At 40.8% G+C, this 21,458-nt stretch overlaps 1 protein-coding gene across 5 annotated transcripts in view; it reads left to right on the top strand.

The window, feature by feature from the left end:
- gpbp1l1 (GC-rich promoter binding protein 1-like 1) overlaps window positions 1-21,458 on the top strand; it is a 76,649-nt gene that overhangs the window by 17,441 nt on the left and 37,750 nt on the right. For 3 of the 5 annotated variants that reach the window (XM_078561048.1, XM_078561051.1, XM_078561050.1), the window contains exons 2-4: window positions 13,545-14,375; window positions 15,937-16,055; window positions 19,425-19,560. In XM_078561048.1, the coding sequence (XP_078417174.1) occupies window positions 15,993-16,055; window positions 19,425-19,560 (199 nt within the window). In that variant the 5' untranslated portion in view covers window positions 13,545-14,375; window positions 15,937-15,992. The remainder of the gene's footprint in view (window positions 1-13,544; window positions 14,376-15,936; window positions 16,056-19,424; window positions 19,561-21,458) is intronic. The other 2 variants (XM_078561053.1, XM_078561052.1) reach the window with 1 other exon arrangement.

The raw sequence follows: 21,458 nt of genomic DNA, 5'->3' as shown, positions 1-21,458 counted from the left end.
TGTAGTCTGCTTGGACTTCAGCAAGGCTTTTGATAAGGTCCCGCATGGGAAATTGATAATGAAGATAAGAGCCCATGGGATCCAAGGCAATTTGGCAGATTGGATCCAGAATTGGCTGAGTGGCAGGAAGCAGAGGGTGATAGTCGAGGGGTGCTTTTGTGACCAGATGCCTGTATCCATTGGAGTTCCACAGGGATCGGCGTTGGGTCCCTTGCTGTTTGTGGTATATATAAACAATTTAGACTTGAATGTAGGAGGGTTGATCAGTAAGTTCACGGATGACACGAAAATTGGTGGGGTGGTAAATAGTGAGGAGGATGGCCTTAGATTACAGGAGGATATAGACCGGCTGGTCAGATGGGCTGATCAGTGGCAAATGGAATTTAATCCGGATAAGCGTGAGGTGATGCACTTGGGCAGGACAAACAAGGCACAAGAATACACGATGTATGGTAGACCCTGGGAAGTGCCGAGGATCAGAGGGACCTCGGTGTGCATGTCCACCGGTCCCTTAAGGTAGCAGGACAGGTAGATAAGGTGGTTAAGAAGGCATTTGGGATACTTGCCTTTATTAACATTTAAGTTATGAAGAGAGGTTGGATAGACTTGGGTTGTTTTCGTTGGAGCAGAGAAGACTGAGGGGCGACCTGATCAAGGTGTACAAGATTGAGGGGCATGGACAGGGTGGATAGGGAGCAGCTGTTCCCCTTAGGGTCAGTCACAAGGGGTTGTAAGTTCAAGATGAGGGGCAGGAGGTTATGGGGGGATGTGAGGAAAAACTTTTTTATCCAGAGGGTGGTGATAGTCTGGAATGCACTGCCTGGGAGAGTGGTGCAGGTGGGTTGCCTCACATCCTTTAAAAAGTACCTGGATGAGCACTTGGCACGTCATAACATTCAAGGCTATGGGCCAAGTGCTGGTAAATGGGATTAGGTAGGTAGGTCAGGTGTTTCTCACGTGTCAGTGCGGACTTGATAGGCCGAAGGGCCTCTTCACTATGATTCTGTGATTAACTGAGGCATAGAATATAAAAGCAGGGAGGTTATGCTGGGACTGTATAAAACGCTGGTTAGGCCACAGCTAGAGTATTGCTTGCAGTTCTGGAATCTGCATTATAAGAAGGACGTGATTGCACTAGAGTGAGTGCAGAGGAGATTTACCAGGGATGTTGCCTGGGCTGGAGAGTTTTAGTTCTGAAGAGAGATTGGATAGACGGGGTTTTTTTTCCCCTGGAGCAGAGCAGATTGAGGGGGGACATGATTGATGTGTATAAAATTATGAGGGGCATAGATAGGGTAGACTGGAAGGAACTTTTCCCCTTGGTGGAGGGAATCAATAACCAGGGGGCATAGATTTAAGATAAGGGGCAGGAGGTTTAGAGGGAATGTGAGGAAGAATTTTTTCACCCAGAGGGTGGTGGGAATCTGGAACTCACTGCCTGAAAGGGTGGTAGAGGTAGAAACCCTCATAACATTTAAGAAGTATTTGGATGTGCACTTGCGATGCCATGGCATACAAGGCTATGTGCCTAGTGCTGGAAAATGAGCTTAGAATAGTTAGGTACTTGTTTGACCGGCGCAGACTCGATGGGCCGAAGGGCCTTTTTCTGAGCTGTAGACCTCTATGACTAAGTTGTTCAGGAATGGTCTAATCATGATGCTGCAGGCAGCTTGAGTGTAAGATAACTTGATGGACCAGCTGGTCTTTTTCTGCCTGTCATTTGTAAACTCAAACTTCTGTATCCACTGCAACATATGTAAGAAGTGGGTGTCCCATTAATCTTTTTGTGGTAAGTTTCTTATTTCAACCTTGTCTTGGTGGGGGCCAGTTATTTATCCCCAAATGAAGTTACTCTTGACTGACTTTATGCACGTATGGGTAGCAATTAATCTGCGTTTTCTTAAGGATCAGTCCATTTCCTTTAACGGGACAAGAAGTTCATGGGTAAATCTGTAGGATGACAGCCCTTGTTTTAAAAAGAAATAGTATTTTTAAAAAACGTTTTGTGTTGCATCTACATTTGTCAGGAACAGGTCTGTGTTGCTTTTGTCATCCTCTGGCTCCTCTGAGGGGGAAAAAGCATTTTTAATGAAACATCTGTGGCAGCCTTCTGTCCTGCAAGACGCTGGTTTGTGCTGTGTTGGTCAATTCTGTGTGAAGCATTGCCTGAAACAAATGAAACAAAAACTGGACATAAGGCAATTCTACCAAACAGCTTCTTAAAATACATTTGTACTGTAATTGTCAATAATAATTTCACGGGGAATGGCAATTGCTTTGCAGTCATTAGTCTCACATGGACTGTTTACATGCTGCAGGTGTCTTTTTGTATGTATAGTAGTAGATTTGCATTTTGATATCTTTTGCAGTTCACCATCTGAGTTAAAAAGGATCACATGGGATTTGAGTAGCACTTCTGCCTTGTATCTAAACAACTTAGAATGTAGTTATACTTTTAGAGCTGCTCAAAATCCATTGCTGGTTGATTTTTTTGTTATTTTTAATTATGTTTTGGTGCCCTTTAATTCATAGTGGAGATATTCCACTTGCACCTCCCCCTCCCCCATTAATCACTTTGCATCACCAAATGCAGTATCTATATTCAAAAAGAAGTGACAAAACAGAGCCAAATGCTTGTGCCTTGCATCCAATAACTGATTAAAATAATGAAATCAATAATTAGCAACAAACTTGAATTGCTTTGTGCTTCATGAATATATTTGAATTTCAAGAGTATCGCCTAACTATTATTTGCTATTATCTCACTTCCAAACAATGTTCTGGAGTAGGGAACTATTGCTGCATCTAGTTTGCTAGTGCTGCCTATTCAGTCTAGGACATACGAACATACAAACGTACGAATTAGGAGCAGGAGTAGGCCACTCGGCCCCTCGAGCTTGCTCCGCCATTCAATTAGATCATGGCTGATCTGATTGTAACCTCAACCCCACATTTCTGCCTACCCCCGATAACAAGGGGGTGAAAGGTTAATCAAGACTCTATCTAGCTCTGCCTTAAAAATATTCAAGGACTCTGCTCCCAATGCCTTTTGAGGAAGAGAATTCCAAAGACTCACTACCCTCTGAGGAAAAAAAGTTCTCCTCATCTCTTTCTTAAATGAGTGATCCCTTATTTTTAACCGTGACCCTTAGTTCTAGATTCTCCCACAAGAGGAAACATCCTCTCCACATCCACCCTGTCGAGACCCCTCAGGATCTTAAAGGTTTCAATTAAGCCGCCTCTTGCTCTTCTAAATTCCCGTGGATACAAGCCTAACTTGTCCAACCTTTCCTCAGAAGACAACCCGCCCATTCCTGATATTAGCCTAGCAAGCCTTCTCTGAACTGTTGCTAACGCATTTACATCTCCCCTTAAATAAGGAGACCAGTACTGTACACAAAATTCCAGATGTGGTCTCACCAGTTCCCTGTACAACTGAAGCATAACCTCCCTACTTTTGTAATCAATTCCCCTCTCAATAAATGATAACATTCTACTAGCTTTCTGAATTACTTGCTCTACCTGCATACGAGCCTTTTGTGATTTATGCACTAGGACACCCAGATCTCTCTGAATCTCAGAGCTCTGCAGTCTCTCGCCATTTAGATAATATGCTTCTTGTTCATTTTGGCAGGAAGAATAAAAAATTTCACATTTGCCCACATTATACTCCATTTGCCAGATCTTTGCCCATTCACTTAACCTATTTGTAGCCTCCTTATGTCCTCTTCACAACTTAACTTTCCTCCCTATCTTTGTGTTGCCTGCAAATTTAGCAATTGTTTCTTCGATCCCTTCATCCAAGTCATTTATATAAATTGTAAAAAGTTGAGACCCCAGCACTGATCCTTGTTGCATACCGCTCGTCACACCATGCCAACCAGAAAAAGACTCATTTCGAACAAGAACAAAGAGAAGTACAGCACAGGAACAGGCCCTTCGGCCCTCCAAGCCTACGCCGATCATATTGCCGGTCAACTAAAATATTTTGCACTTCCGGGGTCCGTATCCCTCTATTCCTATCCTATTCATGTATTTGTCAAGCTGCCTCTTAAACTCCATTTATGCAGACTCTCTGTTTCTTGTTAGCCAACTAATCATCTTTAAAAAAAAAATGGATAGACCCCATGATAAAACATATTACCATGTTCTAATGTTAAGCAATAATTGTGCAAAACATAGAGTTTAGCACTGCAGTTAGACATCATGAAAATAATGTTAACAACCAGAAAGGACCATTAGGCCTAACAAGCCAGTTTATTTTGACTCTCTCCCACTTATTAAAATGTGGGTTGGGTCAAATTTGAAAGTTTACGGGAAGGTGGGAGCTAATCAGTTCTGATCACTTGTAAAAAAAATTTTTATTTTTTCATGGGATGTGGGTGTCGCTGGCAAGGCCAGCATTTATTGTCCATCCCTCATTGCCTTTCAAAAGGTGATTTTAAGCTGTTGTCTTGAACAGCTGCAGTCCATAGAGAGGGAGTTCCAGGATTTTGACCCAGCAGCAGAGGAAGAATGACGATATCGTTCTGAGTCAGGGTGGTGAGGGACTTGGAAAAGAAACTTTCAGGTGGTGGTGTTCCTTACGTCTGTTGTCCTTGTTCCTCTAGGTGGTAAGAGTTCACAGGTTTGGAAGGTGCTGTTGTAGGATCCTTGGTGGGTTACTGCACTGCATCTTGTATGTAGATGGTGCACTCTGCTGTATGTCAGTGGTGGAGGGAGTAAATGTTTAATGTGGTGGACATGGTGCCAGTCAAGAGGGCTGCTTTGTCCTGGATGGTGTCAAGCTTCTTAAGTGTTGTTGGAGCTGTACTCACCCAGGAAAGTGGAGTGTATTCCTTCACACTTCTGACTTGTGCCTTGTAGATGGTGGAAAGGCTTCGGGGAGTTGGGAGATGAGTTGCTTATCTCATAATTCCCAGCCTTTTCGAGACACAAGTTCTAACATGATGTTGCAGTTAAGTTTCTGGTCATTGGTGACCACCCCTGACTGCCCCCTACACTTTCAAGGATGTTGATGATGGGGGATTTGGGAATTGTAATGTGGTTAAATGTCAAGGGAAGATGGTTAGATTCTCTTTTGTTGAAGATGGTCATTGCCTGGTGCCTGGTGCAATTGTTACTTGCTACTTACCACCCAAGCTCAAATGCTGTCCAGACTTTGCTACATGCAGGCATGGACTGTTTCATTATTTGAGGAGTTGTAAATGGAACTGAACAACTGTAGGTAAACACTGATGATAATGAACAGTGATGAAGTTGGCCTGTATAGAAATACCTTTATGTACTGGATGTCATTTTGATTTTTATAAATCAGATTGAGTGTCTACATCTGAGATCCTGGACATGTCAGTTCAATGTTGTGCTTACTAGCTCAATTATATCATCAGATGTGCCAGAGATAGTTTTTCTGTTGTGTCTACATTGACACTGGAAAACACTCAGGGCTTTTAATGCAGGCTGCTGAATATGAATTATCAAGCCTTATATTGAGGTTATACTGATGGGAATTAAATTTTGCTTGCCGAATTCTCAGTTGGAAAATAATATGAGGGCTCCAAATGAGCGGGTTTTCTCCGTTTTAAAAATGTTTTTATTATTTCTACGTCTGCTCTTTTCCATTTACGTCTTAAATTTACTGAAGATTCAAGTAATTATAAATGCTTTTCAATTTTCCTTTGACTCGTATGTTTTTGCATCACATGAAAACAAAAGTGACAGTATAAGTCAGGTGTAAGTGCACACCATAATAGTAAAAATGGTTAATTGTTTGTTGCGTAGCCTGCTGTCTCAGTATACTTTGTATACAAGATCGTGTTTTGGCTCATAGAGAGTGTGCTAGCATTTTAAAAGGAATCTTTGCGTTGGATATGTGAAGAAAAGCAATTGGAGTGAGCTTGAAATAAAAGTCACCTGATAACATTTTAATATGTTGGCCCAACTCTTCTGGTCAGCTGGGAACCCCTCTTTCCGACGCTGACCAAACAAAAAAATTACCCCTACCTTCCTCTGGCCAGAAATAAAAGCAATCTTCCAATAGAAGATCCTGCAGAACTGACTCAGTGCAGGAAACCTTGGAGACATCAGTGAAGGGAATCGCGCAGAAGCCATGTCCCCTTTTTACAGCACCAGCTACTGTATTCTGGTAAGTAAAGTTTAAATGTCCCAGAAAATCTCTACCAAATACAATGCGAAAACGTAAAATCATGGAAAATGACAAATTTACCACATTAAACGTGCAATAACAGAAATAAGGAATAACATAAATTGAATTTCTGCTTTATTGTATGAAATAAAAGGCTTCAGCCAGTAAAATTATGAGCCAATGGGTGATTGAGGGAGCCTATAGTGATCAAAGTAAGAGTCATTCTAGGAAATTGCTGTCATAAGTATTTGCGTATAACAGTTTTTATTTCTACCTCGGCTGTCCATTCTCAAATATTCAGAGCATCGGGATAAACTTTGAACAGGAGATCTAAAAGGAAATGCCTTCGCTGTGGGAATCCCTCTTCCGACTACCTCACTATGAAGTCAGTTGTATATTTGTTCCTTCGTTACCACTTGTCCTGAGATTAGATTTCTCCTTTCTCATTACCAGTCTTAATAGATCCTTCAGACCTCATCCTATCCCCAGATATTATCTGACCTGCATAACTAATTAAACCTAAAATACCATATATTATTAAAAATAGCATAACTAATAGTGAATATCTAAAGCTGTCAAATTTTTTTGCCTTGTTTCTTTCAGGCTTGAACACCTGGTGAGAATGTTTAACTATCATCTCCTATCATGATAGGCAATTGTCAGATTTTACTAGCATCAAGAGCTCATTTAGAATTGTTAATGAACAGGGCTGCTTTATAATCACTCTCGATATTTCTTCTCAAACAACTTAAAAAATGTTTCAGTGTCTTGTGTGGGTCAGTGGGAGCAAAGACCTGAGGTCTGGGAGAAAGAGAGAATTTCCAGAGCACAAGATCTTGTTTTATTCCACCCCTCACCAGGCCCCCAGTAGCCTGTCAGGATCGCCAGGTTTTAATAGATCTTCAGAGGCTTCCAAGAGGTAAGTGGGTTACGGGTTGGGTGGCAGGTGGGAAAAATAGTCAGGCTGGATCGGGGGAGATGTTGGGGGGAAAAGTGTGTGGTGATGTGTAGTCAGATTGGGGACAGGGAGTCAGGTGGTGGGGCCTAGTTGGGTTGGGGGGGTACCCAGATGGTTGGGGAGGCAGAGATCAGGGGGAGTCGGGTGGCAGTCAGGGGATGGGGCTGGCCAGGTTGGGTCAGTTGGGGCAGTTGGGGGATCGGGTGAATGGGGCGGTGGAGGCTAGTTGGGTTGGGGAGGTCATTGGGGACTGATGGGGAAATCGGGAGTAGGGCTAGGTGGTGTTAGTTGCCTCGTCACCCAGGAGTTGGATTAGAATTTTTCTGTCTTAACATTTCCTGGGTAACTATCCAAGTAAGTAAGTCAGAAAAATCTGAAGCCTCTGACTCTAACTCCGAGTTCGAGTTTTTTGGAGGATCCAGGGAAGCAGGAGAATTGCCCATAAGATGTTCAAAATTCCTGGGGAATTCTCTGACTCATTACGTTGAGACTTCCAAAGGGTCCGGAAATGCATCTTTGGGTGGGGTGGTGCGGATGGTGGTGGGCAGTGGTGGGACTCAGTCTCAGACTATCCGGAGGCTGGCAGTTCTGGGTTGTTACTGAATTTAATAGATAACTATTGGCTCATTGTGTCACTGTTTACAGTAGGCCAGACACCATATTATTTTGAGGAAGAGAGTATTACATTGTGAAAAATGCAGTATATAATTTGTGTACATTATGTCATATGATGCACAGGTATTCTAAGACAGTTTATACAATTTAAGGGTGCAAGGTGAGAGCAAGTTCAAGAAGTTGAGCTTGATTTTGTTGGGCATGTGAACTTTGAGATTTGGAATATACAGGGTAGCTTTGGGCTGCAACTCAGAAGCACTTGAATATTTTAATTGTTCTCAGTAGTAAACAAAGTGTGATGTCTGGGTGCAGCTGATGTACTCTTTTTAAATATTAATAACAGTTGTCTACTTTGTATATTGAATGAGCTTGAAATGATTGTGGATGTCCAACAGGTTGATCTAATACATCTAGTGAGTGGATGAAGAGAGTTGGCATGCTTTCCAATTTTGTGTTGGTTTGCTTGCCTCTTTTTTTCAGGCGAGACCACGGGCTATCAGCAATGTACAAAGCGAGCCAAATGTTGTAAGTCTTACCCTGTCAGTACACAGCCTCTCCATTGGCAAGTCCTTAGCTGTGCCTCCTCGTAGCAACACACAGAAGCTGGCGGGGAGGGGAGTACCCTCATGGCCCCAGGCTAAAAGCTTCAGAGGAACTCTGAGGATGTTTGGCCCCAGACATGTTGGCCCACTGGCATGTGGACACACCCTGGCACTCATAACCAAGCTCCCAGCTACGGGCAAATAGACCACAGCCTTTTGGATACCCCGGGATAGTTGAAAGCTAAAGGAGTAAAGCCTGACAAAAAATCTGGAGTGGAGCACAAAGGTGGACTGATGTCTGAATATTTCATCTTTCTGCATCTTTTTGGCAACTCCTGCAACCAAGCCAGTGTCAAACCTAGTGCTCTGCATTCCTTTGGACTGAATCAGGGAGGTCAAGAAATGGACTATGATGTTTGGGCAGCCCAGGGTCTCCATAAATTTTACCCAGGCTTGTGCCCTCGAGAGGACACTGCAGTTTCGCTGCAGAGCATTAACACAACGTAGGGGACAGCAGTTACGAGTGATAAGCCCAACTTGCTTCGAGTAGAGAATGGGTACTATGAGCTGTCTCAGATGGTGGGAGGGACCATTATGTCCTACTGCCCACCACAAGTTGGGCAGCCCCTGACTAGTAAAATGCTGACCCGCCATGGCCCATCTGCTTCAGTGGGTGCTTGGAGCTTGAAATCCATTGCACCAAGCAAACAAGTAAAAGAAAGATGAAGTCACCTCTTCAATTGGCAAGCTGGAATGCCAGGACCATGTGCATGGGATTGAAGTTGACTTGTAGCTGGTTGATAACACACGCAAGACAGCCGTGATCAACATGGAACTTGATCAGCTAAACATAGCTTCCCTGCAAGAGGCCAGATTTACCAAGAGTGAATCACTGAAAGAAAAACATCTGACATGGGAAGAGCGCGGAATAAACACATGAGCAAGGTGTAGGCTTTGCTGTAAGGAATTCTTGATGATAGAACCTCCACAAATGGTTCAGAATGTGTTCTCTCCATCCGCCTCTCAGTTCAAACAGGGTCAGTTAACCTCATGAGTATCTGTGCTCCATCACAGAGACAAAAGGCCAAGTTCTATGAGGAGCTTGACACTGCTATGAGTAGAATCCAAAAGTCAGAACATCTTTACTGGGGGATTTCAAGAGGGAGCGTGGATCCTGAGGTGCGGTCCCCCTACCTTGAACATGCACGGCCTGGGAAAGATAAATGAGAATAGACAGAGAATACTTGAGCTTTGCTATCACAAGCTTTGCGTAACTAACATCTTCTTTCAGAACAAACCATACAACAAGGTGTTTTGAAGACATCCAAGATCAGGGCAATGGCACTAGCTGGACCTGATTATGACAAGGCATAATTCTCTGAACAGTACCCTCAATATGCACAGCTACCACAGCATTGAGTATTGCTATTGATCACTCCCTGGTGTGCACCAGGATTAGGGTGCAACCATCTTAGGTTTTTTCATTCAAAGCAAAAATGCTGCCCTTATATCAATGTCAGTCATACTGCCCACCCAGTCGGCAACAAAACCAACAGTTCCGTGACTTGATTGAACAGATGTCCTCTGGCATTCCCAGACAGAGTACAGAAGTGCAATGGAACATACTTTGAGACACCATCTACAATACCACATTCTCAAAATATGGGAAGCAAGAGTGGAAAAATGCTGACTGGTTTGAGGCTAGCATCACTATGATGCAGCCTGTCATTAATGAGAGCAGATGGCTTGGCTTCAATTACAAGAGAGATCTGAGCAAGAAGACTCTGAATGCACTCAGAGCAGTTTGGAGTCCAGTCCAACAGATTGCTAGGTGACGTGCCAGTGAATACTGGTTACAACTTATCCAGAAAATTCATATGCCCTTCAACACATGGAATGCTAGGGGTATTTATGAAGGGATCAAAAAGGTAACAGGTCCATCAGCAAAGAAAACAGCTCCATTGAAAACAAAGGCAGCAGAGGTCATCAACTGCAATAAACTGTTAGAGAGATGGGTGGATTATGAGCTTGAGTTGTATTCTAGGGAGAAGACTGTCACTATGGAAGCTTGAGACACCATAACAAGGCCTGTCTGTCATAGCAGAGTTGGATATTGAATCCAGAGTGGAAGAGCTTAGCAAAGCTATTGACTTACTTGCCTTGGGCAAAGCTCCAGGTGCTGGTTGATGCCACCTAAACTCATCAAACACTGGAAACTGCCGCTCCTGGAGCATCTGCACAAACTTCTGTTTCTGCTGGAGTGAGGGGGCAGTGTCCCAAAATATGCATGATGTAAAGATTGTGGCCCTCTACAAGCACAAAGGTGACTGCAGTGATTGTAACAACTATCGAGCCATCTCGCTGCTGAGCATTGTGGGAAAAGTATTTGTCCGTGTTGCCCTGGTCAGACTGCATTTTTAAAAAATTAATTGATGGAATGTGGGCATCGTTGGTTAGTCCAGCATTTATTGCCTATTTTTAATTGCCCTTGAGAAGGTGGTAGTGAGCTGCCTTCTTGAACCGCTGCTGTCTGTACCCCCACAGTGCTGTTAGGGAGGAAGTTCCAAGATTTTGACTCAGCGACAGTGAAGGAATGACGATATATTTCCAAGTCAGGGTGGTGAGTAGCTTGGAGAGGAACTTCCAGGTGGTGGTTTCAGAGCCGGAAGATCTACAATTGACATGATCATCTCAGTCTGGCAGCTGCAAGAGAAATGCCGTAAACAAAGGCGTTGACTATAGATTGCCTTTACCTATCGCACCAAGGTATATTCAACCATGGGAGCGGAGGCAGTCTATTTAAGCTGCTGGAGAACATTGGCTGCCCACTGAAGCTTCTCAATGTGATTGCCTTCTATGACAACATGATGGGTGAGATCAGCTATGATGGGGGAAACATTGGAACCCTTCTGCAGTGGGGTCAAAGAGGATTGCGCTCTGGCACTGGCACTCTTTAGCATATTATTCTCTTTGCTGCGGCCATATGCCATCTATAGAGGGTGTCTACTTACATACCAGAACTGAGGGAAATCTGTTTAACCTTGCTCGCCTGAGATCTAAGGTGAAAATGGGCCAAGTCTTCATCAGATAGTTGTACTAAGCTGACAGTGCCGCACTGGCATTCCGTGCCATGGGATGCCTTCAGTGGAAAATAGACAGACTCTTTCACGCCTGTAAAGAGTTTGGTTTGATCATCAGCATCAGGAAGACAAATGTCATGGTCCAAGATGTTGCCGTACCACCATCTATTGGCATTGACAATGGCACTGGAGGCTGTTGATACCTTCACATACCTGGGCTTTACAATCATTTGACACTGAAATTAACGCAAGTGTCACAAAAGCTGCAGCTGTTATGTCCAAGCTAAGCAAGCGCGTGTGAAACTGCAGTAATCTGACTGAGAACACAAAATTGTGTGTCCTTTGTACACCTCTACGGTGGTGAGACCTGGACAGCATATGCTAGGCAGGAGAAAAGGCTGAACAATTTCGACCTTCTCTGTCTCTGACATACCCTCAGCATCTTTTGGTAGGATAAAGTCCCCAGCAATGAGGTATTCTAATTCTGTCAGCATGCGCTCATTGCTAAGCCAACAATGTCTGCGCTTGCTTGCCCATGTTAATTGGTTGGATGATGAGCACATACTCAAAAGATCTTCTGTTCGGTGAATTGATCACTGGGTCACAACCTCTTGGGCATCCATACCTCTGCTACAAGGATACCTGCATGCTTGATATGAAGGACATTGACACTGACCAGTGGGAGATAGTCGCCGACAGACGTGATTTCTGGAGGCTGACTGTTTGGTGGGGCATTGGAAGTGGCGAGTAGAAGTGAAAAGCTCAGCTGGCCGAGAATAGGGCCCAGAGAAAGTAGAGGCCAGTGAACCGTGCACCACCTCGGCCCACTGTCTTCCTCTACAGCAACTGTGGCAGAGACTGCCATGCTAAAGTGGGGCTCCTAAGCCACAGCAGGTGATGCTTAACAAAGGGTCGACCACCACGGCTGGCGCAAATCATCGTCTTATGAGAAGGAAGGGTACCAAAGTGAAATAAGTGAGCTTAAAATGACTTGAATAAATTCATGTCAAGGTGTGCTTGAAAGGCTCCTTTGCACTGGCATCTCAATTTCAGTCAGAAATTAAGCTTTTTTTTTTGGAAAATAGCAATAAAATTTGCATCTGTGAGTTTACACTCTGATCTAGTATTTGGTGCTTGAAAAATTTGCATACAATTTTTTTTCCATAGATGTCTGTCAGATTTCCTTTTGAAGAACTATAAAGAATGGTTAGATTCAATATAACATGCCTACTGAATCAGTATTTTATTGCTTGCCATTTTGTCATTTTTCCTGTCAGGACGATTGAGATTTCCGCTGAGCAATTTAAGAGCCTTTTTGGGGCTATTTTTGATGGGGAAAGATTTTTGAAGTTAGTGAGCTTCAAATCTGGAAACTTGAAAGTGTTACATATGTTATCTGACACATGTAGTTTTGCTCAGTTGCTTGCAAACTAAAGATACTAAAAACATACTGAATAGCTGATAGAATAAATGACCTTTGCAGGTTGTGTGCAATAATGACTAATAACTAATTTCTAAAAGAAAATCATCGCTGTTGGGAAAATATACACTTCACAATATTTATAACGGTGATGGTTGACAGTTCCTCTCAAGTATTTGTGTATTGAAAGACAATTTCAGCTTTTTTATTAAAAGCAAAATACTGCAGATACTGGAAATCAGAAATAAAAACAAAAAATGCTGGAGATACTCAACAGGTCAGGAAGCATCTGTGGAGAGAAACTGAGTTTCATCAGGTGTTCTGATGAAAGATCATCTCGACCTGAAAAGTCAACTCTGGCAACTCTTCCCAGCGATGCCCACATCTCATGAAAGAATAAAGAAAAAAATATATAAAAAGGGGTTCAAATTAGCAAATTACTTTTTACACAAATTAACATACAGCAGTGGTGTTCTGTTTTGCACCGCAATGGGATCCAAGCTGATGTTTTTGTTTCAACAATAATTCTTCAGTTGAAGGGTTTATCCTGCATTGCAGAATGCTCCTGCTGTTTACTTTAAGTTTAAGTGAAATGAATTTTGGGCAGGAGAATCCACATGCAACTTGGTTACAAGTTGACTTAGATCTTCTATTTTTTTTGTGTGTGTATTTTTCAGGATATGCCTCTTAGGTACAGCATTGACAAAAAAAATGTTTGTGATGTGTACTGCAGTTTCAGAAGAATCCTCCACCTGAATTATTTCATTGTTTTGCTTTATTGCAGGTATTACTGGAAATGAGAGGGTTACACTGAACATAACCAGAAAAGGCATTTTTGCTTTGCTGCAGGGGATGAAAAGAAATAGGGCTATTTACCTAGCTTGACAATTTTCGTATGGTCAGCTCTGAAATATAAAAAGTACAAGTTAATTAAAAAAAGTAGGGAAAAAATTGACTTTTTAAATTCTTGCAAGAAGGCAGAATCATTTTAATTTTTATTGTTTTGGTTGGCAGAATATTTGGATATGTTAGGTAGATGTTAGATACACTGTTATGCTGGATGACAACTATTCCGATGCCTTTAAAATCACTGTAAGGGCTCTCAAAAGTGCACACAGTGCATCCTAGAGACACCTATAAAATTATGGATATGGGAAGAAACAAAAGAATGATGAAGCTAAATTTGTAAATGTGAGAATCCAGTAAATTCATGAAATCTGGTACACCCCTATTTTTGAAAATGTTGTAATCAAATCATTGTTGACAAAGAGTAGCTAATTTGTTATTTTATGTAATGTAATTTTTTTTTCTTTTTCCTCCTGGGTATTTCACCAAGAACATTAATGAGGCGAGCGTAGCTCTTCCTGTTCGCAGTTTAAAAAATTTAGCTGGTATAAGTTTTAAGATTATTTTGTACACTTGGGGAAGGGTGATAATAAAATGAGCAGCTGAGGGGGATTGAGGTCTCAGCAAGCACGGAGTGCTGCTTCTGGTGCTTCAGTGACCAGATCGCCCTACAAGCTCTTCCTACGGTTTGCAAATCTGCCTTGGGGAGAACAGGAAGCTCCAGTGCTAGAAACATCAAAGCTGAGGGCCCACAGAGCTCTGCTTGAAGGTAAGTGTTCCTTCATGACTGTGTAGTACTTTGGCAGTTTAAACTTCTGAAAACTAAATTTACTTTGCCGTTTTCAAATATTGCATTTGTTTTCTGTTTCATAACTGTTTTCTGTAAATTTCTAATCCTGAGTATTATATAGTAGAAATAGTGAAACCCCTGCATCACAAGAATTTCTTTGTTCCTATGCTCTTAATAATAAACATTAAAATGGCAAGCTACTGACTTCTGTACCAAATTTAATTTTCAAAATTTTTCTTGGCTTGTAAATTCAAATAACTAACTGAGAGAGTTTGGTTGTAAAATGCTGCTTATTACTTGTTGTGTTCAGTTATTGTAAAGCACAGAAAGTTTGCTGTGCCCTGAAAACTTGTTATATGGCTTATCAAGAACAATAAAGCTCCTTTAAAGTAATAAAACAGTCCCAAGGTGCTTCACAGGACCATTGTAAAGCAAAATTTGGCATTGAGCCACATAAGGAGATATTAGGGCTTGAAGACCAAAAGGGGATGCATTGCAAGAAGCATCTTGAAGGAGGATAGAGAGGCATAGAGGTTTGGAGAGAGAATGCCTGAGCTTAGGGCTTTGATAACTGATGGCACGACCACCTATGTTGAACAATTAAAATTGGGGACCCTCAAGAGGCCAGAATTAGAAGAGCTGAGATATCTCCAGAGGGTTGTGGGACTGATGGAGATTACAGAGAGAGGTGCACTTTGATCAGTTCATTGGCATCTTTATTGCTTTATGAAATGACTACACTAATCTGAATATTCTTTTCGTAACTTCCCTTAGATGCAGTACAGTATACACTAGAGGAGTTTTTAATCTGTAGTAATGTCACAATCATTATTTCTCTACAATATGGGGCATCTGATGACTGCCACCAGCTCCAAAACATAAAGAAGCCCCTCATAAAATTTAAAGTGTGTAATTTTAAAGTTTACATCTGAACTGCTTGACTTTCTATCTTGTAATCCGTTCTCAATATCCATTACTGTACATTCCATAGTATTATCTCTGCCTCAGTTCCACTCTTGGTTTGGAAGTAGTAATGAAATATATGGGAAGTTCTTTGTATTGCAATTGGTGGAGTAGAGTAAATGCCAACAGAATTTTAAGATTTAAAAAAAATCTTTTTACTTTCCTAAATAAAGAATACTGACCAATCACCCAGTTTAAAACATGAAAATGTAAAAGGGGGCTTTGTTCCTTAATCAGTCTACCAATTGTTAACACTCAAGTAGTGCACAAAGGGAATCATGAAAATTTCTTTTTCTTCAAAATTTAAGTCACTTGCAAAACAAAGCGGCATGATGTTCACTCTATAGGACGAATGCCCATTGAGTGAATACGTATTTTGCCTAGGTTACACACTTTGATTAAATGATTTTAGGGTGATGAATTATAGATGGAGAACTGACTAAGAGACTAATATGAAAAATATAATTTAGATCAAGAAAGTAATAACCCCATTCTATATAAGTGTATTGGTGTATTTGTTGAGGTCAGTTAGAGATACTTGCTTATTTTGTCTCCTTTACTCCTTTCTCTTTTGCAGGGTCCTGGCCATGAGGTTTGATACCTCACTCCGCTGACAGAAGACACTGGACCTAAATGGCGCAACATGACTTTGTTCCTGCTTGGCTTAATTTTCCAACATCTCAATCTTCAACCAAGGTACAATACGATATTTTAGCCTTCTAGATCTTATATTGTTTTAAGTGGTCAAGCATTAGCTTATTTTAAAATTTTCATTCTTGTTTCAGGTTGCTTAATGGCCTTTCCCCTTCCTATTTCTGTAATCTCCCCTAGCCCCACACCCTCCGAGATATCTGTGCTCATCCAGTTGAGCATGCCTGATTTTAATCTGTCCATTATTGGTGGCTGTACCTTCAGCTGCCTAGGCTCTAAGCTCTGGAATTCCCTCCCTAAACTTCTTTGCCTCGCTGCCTCTCTTTCCTCTTTAAAGGCGTTCCTTAAAACCTTGCTCTTTGACCAAGTTTTTGGCCATCTGCCCTAACATTGCCTTATGTGTCTTGGTGCCAAATTTTGAAACACCTGAGGACATCTTGTGATGGTAAAGGGATGATATAAGTACAAGTTGATTTTCAATGCATGTTTTGCTCAAATAATAGTTTAATTATAGTGAGAAAACTTCAGCATAATCTCTGTTGCAGCCAAGACAGATTAGTATGGTTTTGGGAAGACTGATTCCATTGCTTTTGGTCTCTGCTACTAGCTCCATTCCATGACCACTGTTTCTATCCCTGGCAACTGTCTAAAGACCATTCACAGCCTTGTGTTTGACCCTGAGATGATCTTTTGGCAACATAACATCTGCTCCATTACCAAGACTAGCTACTTCCACCTCCACAACTTTGCCTGACTCTCAGCCTGCCTCATCTCATCTGCTGCTGAAACACTCATGCAATAAGATCATGGCTGATCTGATTGTGGCCTTAACTCCACTTTCCTTCCTACCCCCTATATCCTTTGACTCCCTTGTCAACCAAGAAGCTATCTAATTCAGTCTACCCAGAACTGTCCTAAATATTTAAGAGATCAGAGGTCTGAAGAAGAGTCATACAGACTTGAAACGTTAACTCTGTCTTTCTCTCCACAGATGCTATCAGACCTGCTGAGTTGTTCCAGCAATTTTTGTTTTTGTTTCAGATTTCCAGCTTCCGCAGTATTTTGCTTTTATAGTGTCATGAATACATTCTTGAGCAGTTAAGTTTTAACCAATGGGAGCAGGTGAATTAATAAGAACCAGAGAATGTGAATACGACTGGCTGGAAGGTAGCAGCAATAAAACTTAAATAATAATGCTTTTCAACTAATAAAGGTTTGCTATTTATATGGAATCCAGAATAAATGCACTTCCAGGGTATTGCCATTTCGCATGGTACTTAAATTGGAACCATTGACTACTAAAGAAATAAAGACTTGCATTTATTTAGCAATTTCACAATTTCAGGACATGTCAAAAATGCCTTACAGGCAATTAAGTACGATTTTGAAGTGCACTCCTGTTGTAATGTATCCACTTTAAGCATTGCAAGGTGCCAAAAACAGCAATGAGAATTTGTTTAAATGATGCTGAATGAGGAATAAATATTGAGGAGAACTCTTTGCTTTCTTCAGAATAGCCCAATTGGCTCTTTTTTATTCGTTCATGGGATGTGGGTGTTGCTGGCTAATTGCCCTTGTTCTGGAGTCACATATAGACCAGGCAGATTTCCTTCCTTAAAGGAAGTGAACCAGGTTTCGTGGTCATCAGTAGACTTTTAATTCCAGATTTTTATTGAATTCAAATTTCGCCATCTGCCATGGTGGGATTCGAACCCAGGTCCCCAGAGAATTACCTGGAGGAATTATCTCTGGAATAGTCTAGTCTAGTGACAATATCACTGCCACTCCCTCCCCTGCCATAAAAGGCCTTGGCTTAACATCTCATCCAAAAAGCAGCACCTCTGACTGTGCAGTAGTCCTTCAGTACTACAATGAAGTGTCCATTTCGATTTTATGCTCATGTTTTTTTGAACGGGGCTTGGGAACACAATTTTATGACGTCAAGAGTGCTACATCTGAACTATGGGTGACATTTTTTTATTTCACCTGACTTCTAGGGATCCTATGAAGTGAACGGGACTGATTTTCATGCAGGGTGTTTCTTTGATCTTCAGTTGGTGTGCTGTGCCTTTTCAATTAATTAAATTTGGATTGCTCACGCATGACTGATCAACCTTATTTTCCTGATTTTTGTTTTAAGTCAAAATGTTTAGCTTTTCTTGATGTTTAAATTCAATATATGTTTTTCCTTCATATACAAGTCTCTAAATACACATGTTTTTAAATCAATTCCAATGGAGAGATTCACTGATTTTTTTCTAAAGTGGATCAGTAAAAATAATTTTGCCCATTTATTATCTTTTTAAAAAAAACACAAACTTCCCTATTCTCAGCAGATCCTGAGATGAATGCATGTGGCGCAAAGTGATATTATGTATCCTACATTGTGATGTAGGCACAGAGTGTGCACGTTGACTTCATAAGCATGTTGTGTGCACATCTCAGGAACTGACTTTAGTTGCAAAATTCTAGAAGGGAAACAATTTAAGCTTAGTTATTTGGTGATATTATTCATAGGCCATGTAACAAGAAGAGGATAAGTTAAACATTAAGATAAAAGCAAAATACTGCGGATGCTGGAAATCGGAAACAAAAACTGCCGGAAAAACTCAACAGATCTGACAGCACCCGTGGGGAGGAAGACAGAGCCAATGTTTCGAGTCCGTATGACTCTTCATCAGAACATTCATCAGAAAGGTTAAACATTGTCTTCAAGTAACTGCAAAACTACCATAAATTTTAGAAATGTTCAAGAGCAAAGGAATTTATTAAGGGGTAACCCAAGTGAGCACATTATTTTACAAGCCATTGACTTTCAGAATTGAGACCTTACTGTGAATTTGTTGTTCAATTAATGCGGAATTAAATTATTTGCCGTATTAGACACTACAGTATCTGAGTTGGTCATCTGCTTCATGAAATCCAGCTTTACATGCTCCAAATGATGGTGTAATGGTCGTGCCTTTAAGATGTCATACTTTTAATTTTAATAAAATGCTATATCTAGCATGCAAGTTCTATTTGTCACGCCTCTCCTTTGCTGTTGACGACACCAAGTGCCACTGACATTTTTATGCTGTCGTCAGCAAAAATAAGAAGCTAAGTTATTTGTGATCTGTAGAGAAACTTGGCCAAGGAATTACTGGAGTTAGAATGCCACAGCCACATTATTGATCTTTGTACAGAAGAAGAGACACAAAAATCTGAACAGTAATTTAACTCCGTTACTTCACCCGCAATTTACAACAGTAGTGGCCTTAAAAGGGCAGAGCTTCATGATAACAGCAGAATAATCTACTTCAGAATTTTATTTCTCACTTGAGTTTACAGCTATTTGGAGCAGAATTGGTGAACTTAATACTATTGTGGAAGGCACAATTAATTTTACTATCTTTTGAAAACTCTTTCATGCAGTCCTCTTCTACCAGTGAGAAACACAGTGATAATTTTGCTCGGGGTGATGGTCGATTTGGCGTAAATCGTAGAAGGCATAACTCTTCAGATGGATTCTTTAGTAATGGTCTACTTCGAGCTTCTGGAGGTAGGAAAGGTACAATATAACAATCAGACAATTCTAATTTGTCAGATGAAAGTTTGGAAGGAGAAAAACCAGTTACTATGTTAAAAATACTTTCAATTAAATGAATAATTTTCTTAAGTTATTTAATTTTTATATTTGCCAGAGTATATATGCAGTATAAGAAAAGTTTTATTTTGAAATGTGGTTATATTTCATGAAATAACTGATGACTAGAAGTATAACAAAAATATGATTGGGTTCAAAAGACAATTATGGTCTATGCCCTAATATACTACATTACATCATCCAACATATTCTGATGTACTTCCTTTAGACTTGATTCTATTATGCAAAAATGGAATGATTTGGAGTGGCGGGTTACCTGATTCAGGCATAATCAGATGATGTGGACACTTAACAGTGAAAGGAGCAAGACTTGTGGTGGCAACCTCTGCATGATGATTGCCTATACTATATTGTCATCACTATATTGACCTGCTAATTGAGAACTTGTGCTTAGTTACTTATGAGGTTGCTACTTTTAAGTTGCAGCATGACACTGGGTGCATAATGTTAATTGTTGGTTGACTGTGTGGTTAAAGATACACAGATGATGGGCATTGTTTGATTCAGGACTGAGAACACCTGGAACACTGTTAGTAGTTTGGAGGCAAAAATCTGTAATACTCTTTCGAGTTATCAACAGTCACAGATTGCAACTCTTTCGAGAACAATCACAGTTCTTGGTTTTCCAGGAGTGGGACATGAACCCACAACCCTCTGATGCAAAGGTGAGGGTGCTATGAACTGAGCCACAGCTGACACCTCCAAAAATCTGTAATGCTGCATCCTGTGAATAAACCTACTAACAAGGAAAAGATCTGTGCCTTGTTTCGTATTTCACCATCTGGCTAGAAGCCATTTAACATAGAATGTCAGGTTTTGGGATGGTTTGATATTTGTGGAGAAATTAAAGGTTATTATTATACTAAGTTGTGTAACTGGTTAATATTTAGAATAGTGATATGTGTGCATTTAAAGAGAGTTTATTGAAATAGATTTCCCTATAATTTCATGGAGAAAAGCTTGGACTTATAAAACTTAACTGAACAATTGACTGGGATAAAAGGTAATCAAACCCATGGGAGGGAAGAGGCTAGGAACATGGTTTCATAAAACATTAACTGCACATGTAAATGAAAATTCTATCATTCTATGATGGGGAGCTATGCTCAAAGAGAGTAAGATTTGAAGATAAAGCTAAAACACCATACCCTTGATCCTTTGAACCCATGTTTGCCTTCTAGTCGGGCTCCATGCTGATTGCGTCGAACTGGGGAAATTGCCATTTAGTTTCAGCTTCTCTCTCTCAAGCCAACCCAGTGGGCTAACAGCTTGCTTCAATGTTGTACTGTTGCATTTTTGTGAAGCAAACAATGAGAGATGTCACAATGGCTGGCTGTTTTTGCAGGTCATTTGTGATTATGTAAAACCTATCTGTTATGATTCAGGGCTTCCAACACACTTTGCTCATGCAGCTGTGCTCTGAAACTTTTACTGTACTATATTTTATTGCATTGAATTAGTGTTTGCTAATTGTTGGTTAGCAATAATACTGTGCCTCAGTTTGATAAAATTCCGAGTCCCACGTCAATCTAGATGAGAAATGCCAAATGCTAGACTCATTTTCTATGGAGTAAAACTGTTGATTATTTATTTACAATTAGATAATTTACACAAGCAAACTATGAGGATAAAGAATGTAAGTTGTAACATACGGCATTTCTCAAACTATATTGACTGCTTCAGAGATTCTTTAGTCTGTCACCTGGATGCAGAATCCTGGAATAAGTCTCTTGTGATATTTTTGCCAAACACTTGAGGTTCTTGTGTTTTATGTGCATAATGCCTTTGCAGTAGTAGTAGTA

The sequence above is a fragment of the Cetorhinus maximus genome, chromosome 17 (assembly GCF_964194155.1).
Source record: "Cetorhinus maximus chromosome 17, sCetMax3.hap1.1, whole genome shotgun sequence".
Lineage (NCBI taxonomy): Eukaryota > Metazoa > Chordata > Chondrichthyes > Lamniformes > Cetorhinidae > Cetorhinus > Cetorhinus maximus.
The sequence above is the reverse complement of the archived record's forward strand: the minus strand, read 5'-3'. Positions and strand labels throughout refer to the sequence as shown.